Source organism: Hyperoodon ampullatus (assembly GCF_949752795.1).
Source record: "Hyperoodon ampullatus genome assembly, chromosome: 17".
In the NCBI taxonomy this organism is placed as follows: domain Eukaryota; kingdom Metazoa; phylum Chordata; class Mammalia; order Artiodactyla; family Ziphiidae; genus Hyperoodon; species Hyperoodon ampullatus.
The window spans coordinates 11887334-11904341 of NC_136930.1; the positions used below are offsets into that span (position 1 = coordinate 11887334).

The 17008-nt window shown below is 39.6% G+C and overlaps 1 protein-coding gene across 2 annotated transcripts in view; it reads left to right on the forward strand.

Annotated features, from left to right (window-relative positions):
• Positions 1-1764: 1764 nt before the first annotated feature.
• LOC307065741 (serine/threonine-protein kinase Sgk3) overlaps positions 1765-17008 on the forward strand; it is a 50178-nt gene continuing 34934 nt past the window's right edge. For both annotated transcript variants that reach the window (XM_079722660.1, XM_079722661.1), the window contains exons 1-4: positions 1765-1851; positions 7395-7478; positions 10424-10496; positions 15495-15570. In XM_079722660.1, the coding sequence (XP_079578786.1) occupies positions 1774-1851; positions 7395-7478; positions 10424-10496; positions 15495-15570 (311 nt within the window). In that variant the 5' untranslated portion in view covers positions 1765-1773. The remainder of the gene's footprint in view (positions 1852-7394; positions 7479-10423; positions 10497-15494; positions 15571-17008) is intronic.

Genomic DNA, 17008 nt, shown 5'->3' on the forward strand with positions numbered 1-17008 from the left:
TTGGGTCTGGAAGGGCACGTGGGGACCATTCAGCACTCTTGCCAGACTGGTATTTCTGGCCCCGATTTGAGTGTGCCCCTTGAGTGCTGGGCTCTACACTTAACCGCCTGCTGTCCACGTAGGCTGAGATGTCCCCTGGGCACCTTGTGTGGACAACGTATCCTCCCCCACAGGTCTTTCTCCCTCGTCTGTTCCTGATGCCACTTAATGTTATATCTTAACGTCCGTTCCATAGGGAAGGCCTGAGGCGTGATGTTCTCCTTTAGTTCTGCTCCTCCGGACCACGCACGGTAAGGCACAGTAGGCTTTCAAGCGCGCACGTAAATATAGTACCAGCAGGCCCTACCCCCAACCCCGGATCCACATTCTCAAGGGATGGGTGTGGCTAGTGTAGCACCATAACCTTCACCCTCTCATCGTGTCTGCTGCAGATGGAGCAGGATGCACTGATGTGGGTCCTGGGGCTCCTGGACAGGGCTCACCTGCCTTTGAAGAGCTGTAGTTCCACTTGCTCTGATTGTTTAGCAGAAGAGCGCCGTGCCTGGAGGACAAGGCTCTTGTCAAGATGGTGCCCTGATCTAGTGGAGCGGGGGGGAAGCTGCTCTTGTGGGGTTTCAGGGTACTCTAACTTGTAACAAATGCTGCACCCTAAGCTTAGGAGGGGACCATGTTTTCTAACAACTAATTTAACTGCATGTAAATCCTTCCTGACTGCATTTCCAGCAGCAAATCCAACAAAGTAGGCTTTGAATCATCTCAAAGGAACCACCTTTGTAATCAATTAAATTTCATTATACCTGATTATTTGATGTCTGCTGATAGATATTTGAAATCATTACTTGAATATAATTTATTTGCAACTATTAGATCAGTCACAGTGACTTCCTGAAATTAATCACCGAGGGAACCTGGCAGACTAACCCTTTAAAAGGTATTATTTGGTGTCAGTGGAGACTGTGGGCTGCTGTGTGTAGCAAAGGTGACATCAGTGTGACATCTTGAGCCCTTTGTCCGTGGGTGGGATGATAATATTAGCATAATTGTATTTGTTTTGTATGAAGATCTACTGTAATATCTGTGACCAGGGGTCCAGTGCATAAGAATTATCCATAGTTGTTAAAATGCAGCCTAGCCCAGTGGATAAGAGTCAGGACCCTGGAGCCAGACAGCCTGGCTTCAAATCATTTAACCTGTCTGTGTGACAGTTGCCTCATTTGTAAAATGGGGGGTAAATAATTAGCTTACCATACAGGTTCCTAATCTGAAGCAAACTTCACCTGTTCATCTTGATGCTAGAAGCTTGAAAACCTTCCTTTGAAAAACCCTGCTCTTAAATCCATCAAACTAGAGTCCTTTTAGTTGAGAGTTAGCCCTTAGACCATATGAGCCGTGGTGTATAAACTCCTGGAGTTTCTTAGTAGAAAAGAAGGTAGATGAGACGTAAATGTTTGATTGTGACTTAGCTATTGACAGAGACATAACAGAAACTGTGTTTCTCACCTGGGCTGAGACTTATGATCAAAAGTAAATTCCTGCCAGAATAAGCATAAAATGGGTTCTGTGAGCAAGGAATGGCAAATCACGGTATTTTTAAATCATTTTGCTAATTTTTTTTTTTTTTTCTGTTGGTTAAGGTTGCATGATGGAATTTGAACATTACCTCAAGAGGTTTTATGTTTTGGATTAGCTAATTGTGTTTGTCCTCTGCTGACTATTTCTTCGGACTCACTTTTTGGTGTCCTTTTGAGGCAGTAAACTCAAAGGGATTATACCATGGACTACAAGGAAAGCTGTCCAAGTGTAAGCATTCCCAGCTCTGATGAACACAGAGAGAAAAAGAAGAGGTTTACTGTAAGTATGTAATGTAAACCATATGGAACAAAATGGAACGTAGAGAATATTTCCGATTCTGCTGTTCTTCCTTAACCTAGCATGGCCTCCCCAGACTTTGCAGATTTTACTTATCTTTCAAATGATATATCCTCCACAGTCTTCTCTGTGTACTATAATGAAATACAATTTCCTTTTTTAGTGCAGAGTTTTGCCTGTTTACCTCTCTGCCTTTGGAGAAGCTTGTGAAACTGTCTGATAGACCATCTCACCAGAAAATGTGCATACACGTGGTTCTGTGACACATCATATCTCAGGGGGTCAATGGACTCCAAAACTCATTGATCCCATGTGAAGAACCACTGTCTTGAAATTTCCACAGTATCTTTCTTAAGATATTTGTCATTTTCTGTCTCCATTTAAAAAATATTTAATTTTTTAAATGAGTATTCTATCTCATTTTTTCACCATAAAGGTAAAGTCCATTTCTAATTTTACTTTTTATCACCGTGGTATCTACTGTAGGACTTTATAAAGAAGAAGCACGATGAATATTTGGCTGAGTCAGTGTATCAGTGACCGCTATTTGGAGAATAGTCACTTTTCTAATTAGTGTAATGAAACGTATTGTATTTAGTTCCAGTAGTCTTGTTAGTATATACAGAGATCTGCTGTCCTCCTCTCCCTGAAAAAAATGTCATTTATTGTGTCTGTAACTGATCTGGCCGGCCTTGTAAGGCCCCACCCACTGAGCAGTGTGAAGAAATTCATTTAACCCAATTCTGTTCAACAGTTTGAGCTAAAATTTAAGCAGTTCTTCTAAGTAAAAATTCCCGGGCTGCCTTCATTATGCTCTCTTTCTCTTATTTGAACACACACTCCTTCTCCAACTTGGCATCATGGTTTGTGGCAGGAGAGGTGTCCCCTTTCACAGTGTTTGTTCAGTTGATGACTGACCTCATGGTAGCCTGGTGAAGGCTTGGCATTCTTGTCATCGTCTAGATCTTTGCCATTCCAGGTGTAGAGTGACGGGTCTGGCAAACATCCAGCTGTGGTTGACCTGCCAGCCCTGGGCATTTTGTTGGCATCCACTGCTGGCATCTGCAGTTGATGAACTGATTGGTGATCTGCCCTCTGTTGGCTTGGCAAGGGTCGTGGTGACTGACTGCTGACTCAGCTTCCCCTTGACTCATGATGGCTGTAGACCCCACCGAAGCTCTGCGTGCCCTCCGTCTTCTCCTGACTCAGGTGGTCTACCCTGGCCTCTGACCAGGGGGTCACCCGGCCCCTGCCAGCTGAGTGCCATGACAAGTGACTTTCAGCTCAGGTCCATGTCACGTGGGAGTTGAGGAAAGCTGAGGGGTTAAACTAAACCCTTGGGGGCACCCCACTCCGCCTTCTTAACTAGGTGGGGTGGGGCCCCCCAAGGGTGGTTTTCTCCCAGAGCCTCAGACAAGGAGCTGGAAACAGCCCTTCTGTCTTCTGTTCTCCCTTCCTCTTTTTTTTTTTTTTTTTTTTTTTTTTGGCGGTATGCGGGCCTCTCACTGCTGTGGCCTCTCCCATTGCGGAGCACAGGCTCCGGACGCACAGGCTCAGCGGCCATGGTTCACGGGCCCAGCCGCTCCGCGGCATGTGGGATCTTCCCGGACCGGGGCACGAACCCGTGTCCCCTGCATCGGCAGGCGGACTCCCAACCACTGCACCACCAGGGAAGCCCTCTCCCTTCCTTAATAAGCATACCTCCACACCCTGCATAGAAACCCAGAGCAGAGAGATTGCAGTGTGTGTCTGGCCATTTGCCTCTCCTCAGATGTTGCAGCAGTATCTTTAGCATTTCTTTCACATTTGTATAAGCCAGTTTTAGAAACATCATATTGACGGTAAACAAGAGGTCGGTATATTTAGCATAAGATAGTGGAGTGTGTGAAGTTTTCCTTCCTTCCCTCTCCTTACTTTTACCTTTGGACCATTCTCTCCTTCAAGGGCATAACCTCCTGCCAAGTTTGATGGAAGTTCATACATAGCAAATACAGGCGGTGGGTTATCTGAGGTGTCCTTTTGTTTTTCGTGGTAGAGGTATTTCCATGTCTTCTGTGAAAAGGTCGAGGAGGCCTATAGCGTCACTCTTACCAGCTGTCCCCAGAGGCGTCCCCTGAGTTCTCCAAGGCTCTATTCAGATCCCCTTGTTCACTTCCTTCCTTCAGATGCTCAGACGTTGCCTTGTTGTTGGAGAGGGTTTTTCTGACCACCCTGTGTAAAATAGCATCTTCCCACTCTGCCCCTTTCACACTGTGTCCTGCTTACCCTATGTAGTTTTTTAATAGCAGTTATCACCACCTGACATACTTCGGGTTTATTTATGTGTGCTTTCCCTGAATTTGTTCTTTGAAGCAAGAACTTCCCTCACTATTGTTTCACCAATACCTAGAACAGAGCTGGACGTTCAGTAAGCATTTGTTGAATTGAAGTTCAATGAAAAGTAGGATTAAGTTCACATGTTAGTTGCTGATCACTGCAGTACAGTCCCCAGTCCTCAGGAAACTTGGTTCTACTCAACACAGATAGACCCGACCCCACCCAGCACAGACTCTGTCCAGCTTCAGCATGTCTGTGTACTATTGGGGAACAAAAATAGACACTGCGTTAACTATTCAATAATTTTTTTTTTTTTTTTTTGCGGTACGCGGACCTCTCACAGCTGTGGCCTCTCCCGTTGTGGAGCACAGGCTCCAGACACGCAGGCTCAGCGGCCATGGCTCATGGGCCCAGCCGCTCTGCAGCGTGTGAGATCTTCCCAGACCGGGGCACGAACCTGTGTTCCCCTGCATTGGCAGGCGGACTCTCAACCACTGCGCCACCAGGGAAGCCCCTCAATAATATTTTTATACTCTAGTTTTCGTGTGTCTTTTAAACGACTTTACAGAGAAATGCACTGTGTTCTAGGATGTCTTGACTTAAACCAAGTCTAGATTATACTTTCATTTATCCACTCAACAAATTGTCCTTGAGTTTCTGTCTTATGCCAGGGGCGTTCTAGGCACTGGGAATACAGTGGGTAGCAAGAATGATACAGCCCTTGCTCTCAAAGAACTTACATTCTGGTGGGGCAAGACAGGCAATAAGGAAATAGTTTTTTAAAAACTTAATAAGATTTATTGTACTGTTATTATTGTACTGTTTCTGTGAAATTTTGTGTATTTTTTGCAAATGAGAGTGTTTTTTAAAATCTGAAGAGGTTTTTTTTTTTTTTTTTTTTTTTTTGTGGTACGCGGGCCTCTCACTGCTGTGGCCTCTCCCGTTGCGGAGCACAGGCTCCGGACGCACAGGCTCAGCAGCCACGGCCCACGGGCCCAGCCGCTCCGCGGCACACGGGATCCTCCCAGACCGGGGCACGAACCCGCATCCCCTGCATCGGCAGGCGGACTCTCAACCACTGCGCCACCAGGGAGGCCCTGAAGAGGTTTTGTTTTTGCCTGTTGGTATTTTATTAGAACTTACTTAATAAGCCCTTGTTCATAAATCATCCTGCTAATTAATAACCTCACAGGGCTTTATCTTAAGCTCCTGTAAATAGAGTTGCAGCAGAACTGCTTCGGCCTGGAACCTAGGTTTGGGTTCTCATCTTGGCTGTACTTGAGTATCTATGGGAAGCCACCTTATCCCACTGGGAAGTCAGCACAAACAGTGCTGTTTGTTGAAGAATCTCGTAATCATATAAACCTAAGTATCTGATCCTTTGGTAGCAGGACTGCTTCCAGGCCTATCTGATCCTGAATGCTGTAGGAGATAAATCTGTCGTCGCCTCCTAAAAACATGGCTCAACTTTTGTCAGCACCCAGACTAGGTTCTTTTTCCTCTACTTCTGCACTCTCTCCCGTGGGAGCAGTGTCATCTTATAAACGATTCTGATATCTTACACCCAGTAGCTTCCTTTAGGACAACTTGATGTCCTCTGAGTTAACACCAGAAAATCCTCTTACCCCTGTAGCTCACGTAGGGTGCCTGGATGCTCTTTTTCTCTCTACTTAAGTGATTCATCACTTATCCAGGTAACTGATACAATGACTTCGCTTTACTTTCCAGGTGAGACCTGATCCCTTTCTCACAGGGGGACATGGCTTTATGTTCTGGGGCCCCTCGTACTAGGGGCCTGTTAATGTGACCATATCTTCAACAATACTGCAGAATTCCTACATTATAATCATATGCAGTATCAGGGAGATCTTTCTTCACAGTATTATCTAACTATGAACTGGTGAGTGTAGCTTTCCAGTCTTTTGTGGGAAAGGATAGTTTACACATATTTGTATGCCCGTCTTCTAAAATAAGCCTGGTTTACTCTGTTATCTAACAGACTATAGACAATTGTATTGTAAATATCTCTTTCCCGTAATCTTCACTGTAAAATATGAGATTGATAACCCAAGCCATACATCAGTGAACCTCTCCTCGTATTACCTGGATACTTGTAATTTTTCTCTTTAGAAATTATAAAAGATCTTTGGGGTTCCAAATTGTTTTCTGTACATTGGTATGTTGAATTATATTCTGAGAATATCTGTGGGATGAATTATGAGAGTTAATTCTGTATTATAACTGTTGATTTGATACTTGTTCTAGTGCATGGAGGGTTAGAAGATTTAGATTTTAGTCTCACAAGTCTGTGAACTTGGGCAAGTTACTTAACTTTGGGGGGCCATCATTTCCTCATCTGTAATGGGGGTTGTAATATTTATTCTGCTTATTACCTCATAGGGTTGTTGGCTATGGTCATGTGAAATTATGTATATATGAAAATATTAAACATAGGTTAAGATGGTAGTAGGAAATCTGAGGATAAATTCTTAGTTTGAAAAATACTGTGTAAAAGATGCCCTGAAAGAAGGAGAACTAATAATTTAGTGTTTACTGTGTTCCAGGCATTCCTTTTGAAAATACTTTATCATTTCGTGGTAGTGGTTACTGCTGGGGAAGAAGAGAGCAGAATGGCATCCGTTGAAACTATAATGTTTTATTTTGGGGGAAGAAAATCTGAAACAAGAATGGCCAAATGTTAGAATTCAGAGTATCTAAATAATGAGTACATGGGTATTCATTGTGTTATTCTCTGAAAACTATGGAAATATTTCATAACATTTTAAAAATAAAACACTTTTCAACAAGATAAAATAAGTGTTTCAGTTGGTATACTTCTGTATCTTGGAGAATCATGCATAAATAGTAATGTCTAGGGCTTCCCTGGTGGTGCAGTGGTTGAGAGTCCACCTGCCGATGCAGGGTACACGAATTCGTGCCCCGGTCTGGGAAGATCCCACATGCTGCGGAGCGGCTGGGCCCGTGAGCCATGGCCGCTGAGCCTACGCGTCCGGAGCCTGTGCTCCGCAACGGGAGAGGCCACAACAGTGAGGGGCCCGCTTACCGCAAAAAAAAAAAAAAAAAAAAAAAAAAAAAAGTAATGTCTAATATCAGTTTCATGAGTATGAAAACAGGTTATTTGCATATGTAAATAGCTAATGTGTTTTTTTTGTGATCAAATTTTATTTTGTTATTTTTTATTTCCACAGGTTTATAAAGTTCTGGTTTCAGTGGGCAGGAGTGAGTGGTTTGTCTTCAGAAGATATGCGGAGTTCGATAAGCTTCACAACACTGTAAGTAACAGTCAGTCTACAAGATTTTTATTTAAAACACCTGAGAAAAGTGGAAAATGAGATTTATTTGATAATTAAATAATATATATATCAGATAAGCAGAAAAGGGTAAGAGGTTCTTCAAAACATCCTAACTTTGGAATTCTTACCAAAAACGGTGGAGAGAGGACTGTTGAGAAGTTCCAGATAAACTATTGAAGATATGAAAACTAAATGTACAGCTTAAAGTACATTTCAATGTCATAGGAGATTGGAAATAAATCCTTTCTACCTACCTTTCTAATAAGTGTTAATCATCATGCTATTTGTGGTGAAATTGCCCAACTATAAGCTTTAGGTCTGAAAGTCTTTCATAAGCCTACCTACCTTCCATGGTTTCATTCTCTGTTAGAAATTAGTCTAAGGTTCCAGATTTTAAGTAGCTAACACAGCTGAAATGAATGTTGACTTTCAAAAGCCTGACAGTTACCTGAGATCATTAGTTATTTAAATAACTAAAACCTGTTTTATATATTCATAGTTCAGATATTATTTTTCATTCAGTGTTTACAGTTACAGTTTCTACCGTAGGAAGCTAGAGCACCGTGGTCACTGTAACACATGAGGCCAGATCTTACACAGGGACCAGTGTTTGTGGAGAGCATTGCCTTTAAGGTTATGCATACGTAGGAGGCCAGAGGACACTGCCTGTATTGGCCATTAGATACCCCAGGTTATTGAGACAGCTCTGGGTTCCAAGCTTTGCTTCAGTTAAGAAAAAAAAGCAATTGGGCCTCAAATCACAAATTTAAATTTCTTCTGCTCTAACAATAAATAGAAATCTCCTCATGTTGTTATTGTAAAAATGGTAGATTATTAGGCATCCTCCAGAAAAAGCTGTTTCATATTTTAAAAGTTAACTTTTTCAGTTTTCTTATCCCTGTCTCTTGATTTTAAAAATAGTGTTAGATGGATATATGTCTATAGGTTATCACTTGTAACATATTTTAAATATGGGGGAAGGTAAGCATATCTCAGTTAAGAGGCAAATTACTTCCTAAATGAGCCAGAATGAATCAACTGTTGTCTAGCTGCACAACTTCCTGTGTTTCCTTAAGTCATGAAAGTTAGGCGTTAATATTTGAGTATCTTTAGTTATAAAGGTAAAGTAGGAAAGTGTATTTGGGGCACTCCTCCCACATGATCACTTTGATTCTCTTTCCGTCAAGCAACCCATGTTAAGCTTTTTGCAGAAAATTCTCCCTAATGTTAGTTGAGTCTTTACCATCCATCTCCCTCATTTTTCCTGTATTTCTCTTCCTTTTTTCATCTTTTTTCTTATTTTCCCATTTTCTGTGTCTTCCTCTCTTTTTATATAACTCCTTCCAATTCTGCCTTCTGTGGTGAGGAGCTAAGAAAAAAACAGGGGAATGGTATCAGTTGTGTTCTTTGAAACTACAGAAGTGAAGCTAAACCTGGACTGGATTTCTCCAAGTTTGAAAACACAAATTCTTTCCCTATGCTCCTTTTAGAATAAAGAAAAAAGTGAAATTTCCAATCTGTAAAATGTTAACTGTCAGTTTAAATGTGTATTTATGACTGTAGTTTACATTTGGAAGCTTTTTATTGAAAGCTTGTTGAACACATACAGAAGTAGAGAGACTAGTATAAATAGAGAAAATAATGTAATGTGCCATCCATCTCCAGCAATTACCATACACAGCCATTCTTGTTTCATCTCTATCCCTAGCCAGCCCACTGTAATTATGAAGCAAATTTCAGACATCATGTCTTTCCATTTGTAAATATTTCTGTATACGTCTTTAAAAAGATAACGATTCTTTAAAAAATATACATACAATATCATTATCACATCTAAAAATAATTAGCAATAATGTCTTAATGTCAGATACTTAATGTCATATAAACTGGTTGATAAGTCTATGAAGTGTCTTTTTTTTAAACAAATTGTTATAAGTTTATTTTTTAGTTTAACTTTTTAAAAAAATTTTTGTTGAAATATGGTTGATTTTATGACCTGTCTTTTAGTCACTAAGTTTTCCCCTCCACCTCTCTTTCCTTTTTTTTTTTTTTTTACAATTTTTTGTTGAAAGAAACAGGGTCATTTGTCTACACATTTTTCATTCTGAATTTTGCTGATAACATGCTCATGGTGTAGAGTGATTAATACATTCTCCTATTTGTATTTCCTGTCAGTGGAGGTATATATATAGTGTGTGTGTGTGTTTGTGTATACATAGTGTATGTTTGGTTGTTGTTTCTAAAACATCTAAATTTACTAGAGGAATGCAAGGATTTGTAAGACTGTGTATGTGTGGTTTTTTGACATCAAGCTTACAGTACAAATAAGCATTTACCCATTTTTATGGCTTTACTGCCCCAAATTTAATTCCTTCATGACGAAGTTGTTCTTTCTCTGGGTATAAGCAAATCTGAGAAACAATTATTAATAGGAGGAAGGCTAGAGCAGAGGGTATTGAAAGCAGAATTCGTTCGTCAGCTTTCTCAGAAAACAATTGTCAGTGTGTTCACTTAGAACACAAACATCACATCTCCTGAGGTAACAAAACGGTGAGTAACATATTCAAAACCTAGGTTCTAGTCTAAGCACTTAACATAAATGATATTCTTTGAGCCTCACAACAAATCACTAAGGTAAGTGCGAAGATTATCCCCATTTTGCAACAAGAAAACTGAAGCGCAGAGATGTTAAGTAACTTATTCCAGGTCACAAAGATACTGAGTGTTTTATTGGGACAAAATGGGATTAGTCAGACTAATGGTATTTTATTGGTATAGTTTAATATTGTACATTTGATCATGATATACTCAAAAAACTCTTACAGCGGATTTTTTTGAAAATCAGATTGTATTTTGTTTTGCTACATGTATAACTGGAAGACCTATAAAATTAAGTTCATATAATGTTATGTTTTCAATTCTAGTTAAGGAAACAATTTCCTGCTATGGCCCTGAAGATTCCTGCCAAGAGAATATTTGGTGATAATTTTGATCCAGGTAAGCAATAACTTCATAGACCAGCCATAAGTGATGGTTGAAGTTTGAAAAAGTAGTTAACATATTCATTGCAGTGTATAGTAGTATAACGTTACACAGCTAATGGATCTCATGCTCTATGAAAATAATGCCTCAGGAAGGTGCTTACTGTGTACCAGTCGTTGTTTTTAAACACTTTATATTCATTCATTCAGTCCTCACAACAACCCTTTGAGGTGGGTATTATTATCACCACTATTTTATAGGTAAGGAAACTGAGGCACAGGTTGAATGATTTGCCCAGGGTCGCATACAGCTAGTAAAAGTCAGATTTGGAAGTTAAATTCAAGCAGTCTGGCTTCAGATAAACCTATTGATTATTAAGGATAATGGGCAGTACTTTTCTAACCATGAAACATTTACTAAATGTGTACTCTGTACACGGCACCCTGCAGGCCTCTGAATGGGATACCAAGAAAATGTCCTATTGTTCACCCTTGGGGAGCCTAATGACACATAGGATCTCAGAAATCTGGAGGCTGTATATATGTCTGAAGCCTCAACTTCAAACGTTTTTGTTTTTTTTTTTTTTACTAGAATCTAGAAGAAATTAACCCAGTACACAAATGGCGACCTATAGAGAGATAGAAGTCTCTATCCACCAGAAATTCTATGCGTAAAGTCATCTGTTTATGCCACAGGTGGATCCTGACATGCTATCGAGTTTCCTCCCTCCCCACCATCTTACCTCCTCAACTAATTTGCTTGTAACCTTGTAACCCATCAGACCTGTGATTCCTTATGTAGGAGCTCTGAAATGGCTTATCTTGCTTCCTCTCTACAACCTAACCTTATACCATTCCTTTTCCTCCCAGACCTTTTCCCTGTACCTTGTGCAGTTCTGCCCACGATGAACAAACTCCTTTATTCTCTGTCTTCTTATTTCTTTCACATTCTTGCTTTAATTAAAACTGAGTTTTCCCCCCCAGGGTGCTGGAATCCCCTGTAACCCTCTCAGCTGGAGACTCTTTATTTTTTACACTTTCTGAACCTCAGGATTGGAGAGGGTTCTTGTTTCCTCTGTTCTTTTTCACTTCCCCTATTTTATGTAGATTTTTTTTCTCTTGGGAGAATTTAGCACACTTTGTTATTATTGCCAGTTTGTCTTGTCGGGCTGTAGATTTTATGAAGGTAGATAACTTTATCTTTTTTATTTAATTATAGTGCCTAGTAAATATTAGATTCTCAATAAATATTACTTGAATACATGAATCCATTAATAAAGAGAGACGAATGAGTTGGCACAGCAAAGCCAATTATACATTCCATGGATTGATTCTGTAGGCCAGTGGCTTTTGTATTCTTGTTCTCTTGTTTTGTTTTTAGCTGTAGAATACTTTTTTCCTAGTGAAATCTGATGCAGAAAAATGTAATGTGTAGAACAGATAAAAACGGAGCTGCTTTGTTGGTGTAGCAGTGAAGTATGTCTGTGGAGCATAGGTTGAAAAACATCGTGGAGGGCAACATGGGGGCCTTAGAGATATTTGAGCGAAGTGGCGACATGATGTGAAACCAGCAGTGTATAATGTATAGTAGGCACAGCAGAGGGAAAACGAGATAGAGACTGGGAGGCTGGTTAAGGGAATATTCCAGTAGGCCTCAAATTAGGTGATGAGAGCTGCAACTCAGGTGGAAATGGGGCTAAAAATTGAGCCACGTGTAGGAAATCTTTTAATGAAAAATCTGTAAGAAATCTTGGTGATGGCTTAGGTAAAGGAGACATATAGAGAAGAGAATCAGAGATAACTGAAGTGTCAGGCCTGGGTGAATGAGAGAATTCATTAATTTGAAGTGACAGAAAGACATTTAAGAGGACTCAAACTACATATTAGTGATTAACATGAGGCTTGAACTTGGGTTAGAGTTCTGTGGAGCCCTTAGTTAAACCCTAAAGTCAGAATCATTTTATCCAGGGAAGAAGGCAAAGAGATAAAGACCTGCAGCATTGCTACTTCATGGTTAAAGGCAAAATACCAGAGAGTGCCCTGTGGTATTTATGTTTGGTAGGTTACTAAAAATTGATTTTTATTGAAGAACATTTTGAAATCAATCCTGAGCATGTTGTATATGACTTGGCAACAGTGAAGTAGACTATATGTTATAGATTTTTGGAAAGCCTTTCATTGGGGAGATCAAATCTAAGTCATACTCAACAAACCAAAGATTGGTAGGATGTTCATTTTATTAGGCTTTGGCTAAACAGACATTCTCATATTTTGCTGGTGGGAATACAAAGCCGTACAAACCTTATGAAATTTGGTAATATTTAGCAAAACTATATATGCATTTCCCTTTGACCAAGAAATCACATTTCTAAGGATCTATTCTAAAGATAAACTGCATCGGAAATGATGTATGTACGTATGTATGTACAAGACTGTTTATTGTGATGCTGTTTTTCATAGCAAAAACTGGAAACAACTGAAATACCCTTCCAGTATTGGAATATGATACAGCTGTAAAAAGGAACAAAAAAGCTCATTGTGCATTACTGTGGAGTGATCTCCAGAATACCTGGTTAAGTGGAAAAAACAAGGTGTGGATGTGGACAGTGTATATTTTTTGTGTAGGAAAGGATGTGAAGATTCAAAAGGAAATAATGGAAGAATAAACCAGAAACTAAAAACTGATGACTTTAAGGAGGGAGAGGCCAACTGGAGACAACAGAGGTGGATGTTAGACCTCCCTGGATGAATCTTCTGCACAGCTTTGCATATTTTAAACAATTTAAAAACAAAAACAAATGCAACAATATTGAAGTCTCTAACAACTGAAAATAAACAAGGAAAAAATATAACTGCATTCTGATTGGTGGTGAAACATGGAGAATAATTACTTTAAATGAGTTTAAAACATGGAAACTCAGCTTTATATTCCTCATGGCAAAAAAAAAAAAAAGGATACAAAGAAATTTTATCCTGCATTCAGTAGTCTCATTGATAATATAGAGTTATTTTGTAATTATGTTAATATCATGAGAACCAAAATTTTAAGCAGAAGAGGAAAGAGACACAAATATAAAATCAAAGATTTTAAGTAAAAAATCCTGTAATTTTAAACTTGGGAATACAGTATGAAATCATGATTGATTTTTCTCTTTCTAAAACAATACATATTTCCCAGCACTCTCCACTGGAAATGCCTGAAAACGATAACAGATAAGTAGCAGCAAACACCCTTAGCATCCAGGTTGTAATCTCTAAATACCATTTCCCCCTTAAAGGAACCAGAGTTCCATGGAAAAGTGGCAATTCCAGGTGCTGGGCAAGAAATGTACAAGATGGTCCTAGGATATCTTGCCTGAAAGCAAAGAAGCTATACAAGAATACTGAGGTTTTATCAAAAGGACACAGGAACCCAATTGATGGAGCTTTCACTGGCCAAAGATGGGACAGTTAGAGGATGAAAGAAATTGTCCTTTTAATTTAACCTCGTGTTTGACAGCTACCATATAGAGTTTTTCCATACATCTTTCTGAGTTCTTATGCTGCAGCTTCTAAGTCCATGCGTGTCATTTTCTTTTCTTTTTTTTCCCACTTTATGTTGGTGGTTACCAACCTCTGTAAGATAAGTTTTACATACTTGAGGCAGATTTTAAGGGTTATTTCTGCCTATACTTTTCAAAGTTAAAATTTCATTTTGAATTTAAGGATCTTTCTGTAGAGTATACACAGAATTAGCTATACTTCTATATTCTAAATAGTTTAATATCAAACCTTTTGCTGATAGGATCTTGGAATCAATATATAAATTACGTTTTTTTGGTAGTTTTAAAAACAAAACAAGATTGTCTTTACTACTGAAAAATAAAATTACAAAGTAACAAAACAATTGAGTTAAATAAGGGATGGGGCATATGAAATTTGGAGACTGTGAATGCTAGAATGTGTAATCATTTGTTTGGTATTTTTTTAATTCATTCACAAACATCAGTTAAGTACATTATAAGACACTGTGTTAAGGGCTAAAGTTAGAAAAAAATTTTTATAGGCATGATGCTAGCCTTCAATGACTTACATAGAAAATCACTTTTATTTCTCAATTTTAACTTCTGCTATTTGAAGAGAAATCAGTTTATACAAAATAAAAACCTATTTTTAGCAGCAGAGTTTTGGTAATACTCAACCAGTTAATCACCATTTCCAGTTGCAAGGATTTCAGTATTTCTTGGTTTCATTTGTTTTTTGTTTTTAAGTTAGCATGATTTTTCAGCCACCAGTGTTAGTGTTAATTCTTATTCATTACCTGGTAGTACACGAGGAGTTGGACAAAGCAAAGTGTCTCCAAGTTTTGTAGTGAATCTGTTTAGAACCTAAAATAGGCATTTTTTTGGAGCATTTTCTTTTGGGGAATATGTTACCTGCTTTATTTTATTTATTTATTTATTTATTTATTTTTAATATATTTATTTATTTATTTTTGGCTATGTTGGGTCTTCGTTGCTGCGCGTGTAGTTGCGGTGAGCCGGGGCTACTCTTTGTTGCGGTTAACGGGCTTCTCATTGTGATGGCTTCTCTTGTTGCAGAGCATGGGCTCTGTGTGCACAGGCTTCAGTAGCTGTGGCACACAGGCTCAGTAGTTGTGGCTTGCAGGCCCTAGAGCGTAGGCTCAGTAGTTGTGACGCACGGGCTTAGTTGCCCCATGGCATGTGGGATCTTCCCGGACCAGGGCTCGAACCCATGTCCCCTGCATTGGCAGTAGGATTCTTAACCATTGCGCCACCAGGGAAGTCCTACCTGCTGTATTTTAATTTTATAATCATTGTATTTACAGATTTAAAAAATATATATTTTTAAGGATAAGGAATATATATATTCCTTATTGTATATCAAGAAACATGAATTAAGAAATAACTTCTTGATCAAAATTCACTATCTTGTGCTTGTCTATTCTTGTGTAACTGTATTGATAATTACAGTCTGATATAAATAATCATAATAGTATTGTCTCTCTTAACAGATTTTATTAAACAGAGAAGAGCGGGACTGAATGAATTCATTCAGAACTTAGTTAGGCATCCAGAACTTTACAACCAGTAAGTAATTTTCATTGTGTTCTAAGGAGGCACTGAAACCCAACCTAAGACTATTGAATAAGCTACTGATACAGGTTTTATACATTCTGTGGAATATTATTATGCTGTGTATTTTTGTGAAATCTTCCTCAAGAATTTTTCCTCTGGTATTCTTTTTTTTTTTTTTTTGTGGTATGCGGGCCTCTCACTGTTGTGGCCTCTCCTGTTGCGGAGCACAGGCTCCGGACGCGCAGGCTCAGTGGCCATGGCTCACGGGCCCAGCCGCTCCGCGGCATGTGGGATCTTCCCGGACTGGGGCACGAACCCGTGTCCCCTGCATCAGCAGGCGGACTCTCAACCACTGCGTCACCAGGGAAACCCCTTTCCTCTGGTATTCTTAATCTTCTTTTCTCTCCATCAACTCAAGGCCCTAGTTATTTTCTTTCTTCCTATTGTACTTGTATTTTTTTTGTAGATTAAACTTGAAAGGAATTTGCAGTTAAAACATTTTGCTAATTATTTAATGTTACATTTATTCGTGCATTGAGAAAGCATTTTGTATGTACCTCTGTGTGCATTGGGAATAAAAAGAGAAATGAGTGTTATCCTTACCTTCCAGGGCCATAGGCTTCCAGGTAAGTGGGAGAAACAGGTGTAGAAACAAGCAATTAAAGTAAAGAGAGTTTTATGATAAAAATCTGGAGGACAACAGAGAAAAACGTGGCCAACTCTTCTTGGGGTGGGTGGGTGTCAAGGAAGTCTTCCTGGAACTTAAAGGATGTGCAGTCTTTCAAGAAGAAAGCTAGGGAGAGCATTCTAGGCCAAGGGAGCAGTGCTTGTAACAGAGTCTACAAAGAGCCTGCAATTGTTCAGGATGCTCACATATTAACATTTCACGATGACTGGAACACAGAGTAAGTTTACGGCAAGGAGATGAAGCTGAAGGAGTTGGCGAGGGCCAGGCACACTTGCTACCACTTCTTGTCTGACCCGGGTCAGTGTTCTCTCGTCCCAGACAAGGCCTCCAGGCCTCCTCAGCACAACCTTCCAGGCATCCACTTAACGTGAGGGCGCTTTCCCAGCCCTGTGTGTGTCTGGTAGGCCAGCAGCTCCTGTGAAGGCAGAAGAGTGGGTCATATCAGAAATACCTAGGAACGTATAGGTAGATCCATGGTTTGAGATGTATTTTCATTTTGAGTCTGGTAATTGGTTCATTGGTGTTCATTATGTTTATTGTGATTTGTTATGTGCATGTATGTTACTTATATTGTTTAGTATGTATAAAGTATTAACATTCTAAGAAGAATAAAGAGGACCAAGAAGAATATCCGGGGAGCGTTTCTGCAGCTCACCTGTCTGGGTAGATGTAAAGGCTGCCTGTGGACATTGATGCAGACATGACACCTTTTAACAGTCTTTTCAGAATCACAACACTGAAGGACTGTATTTTTAGCAATTG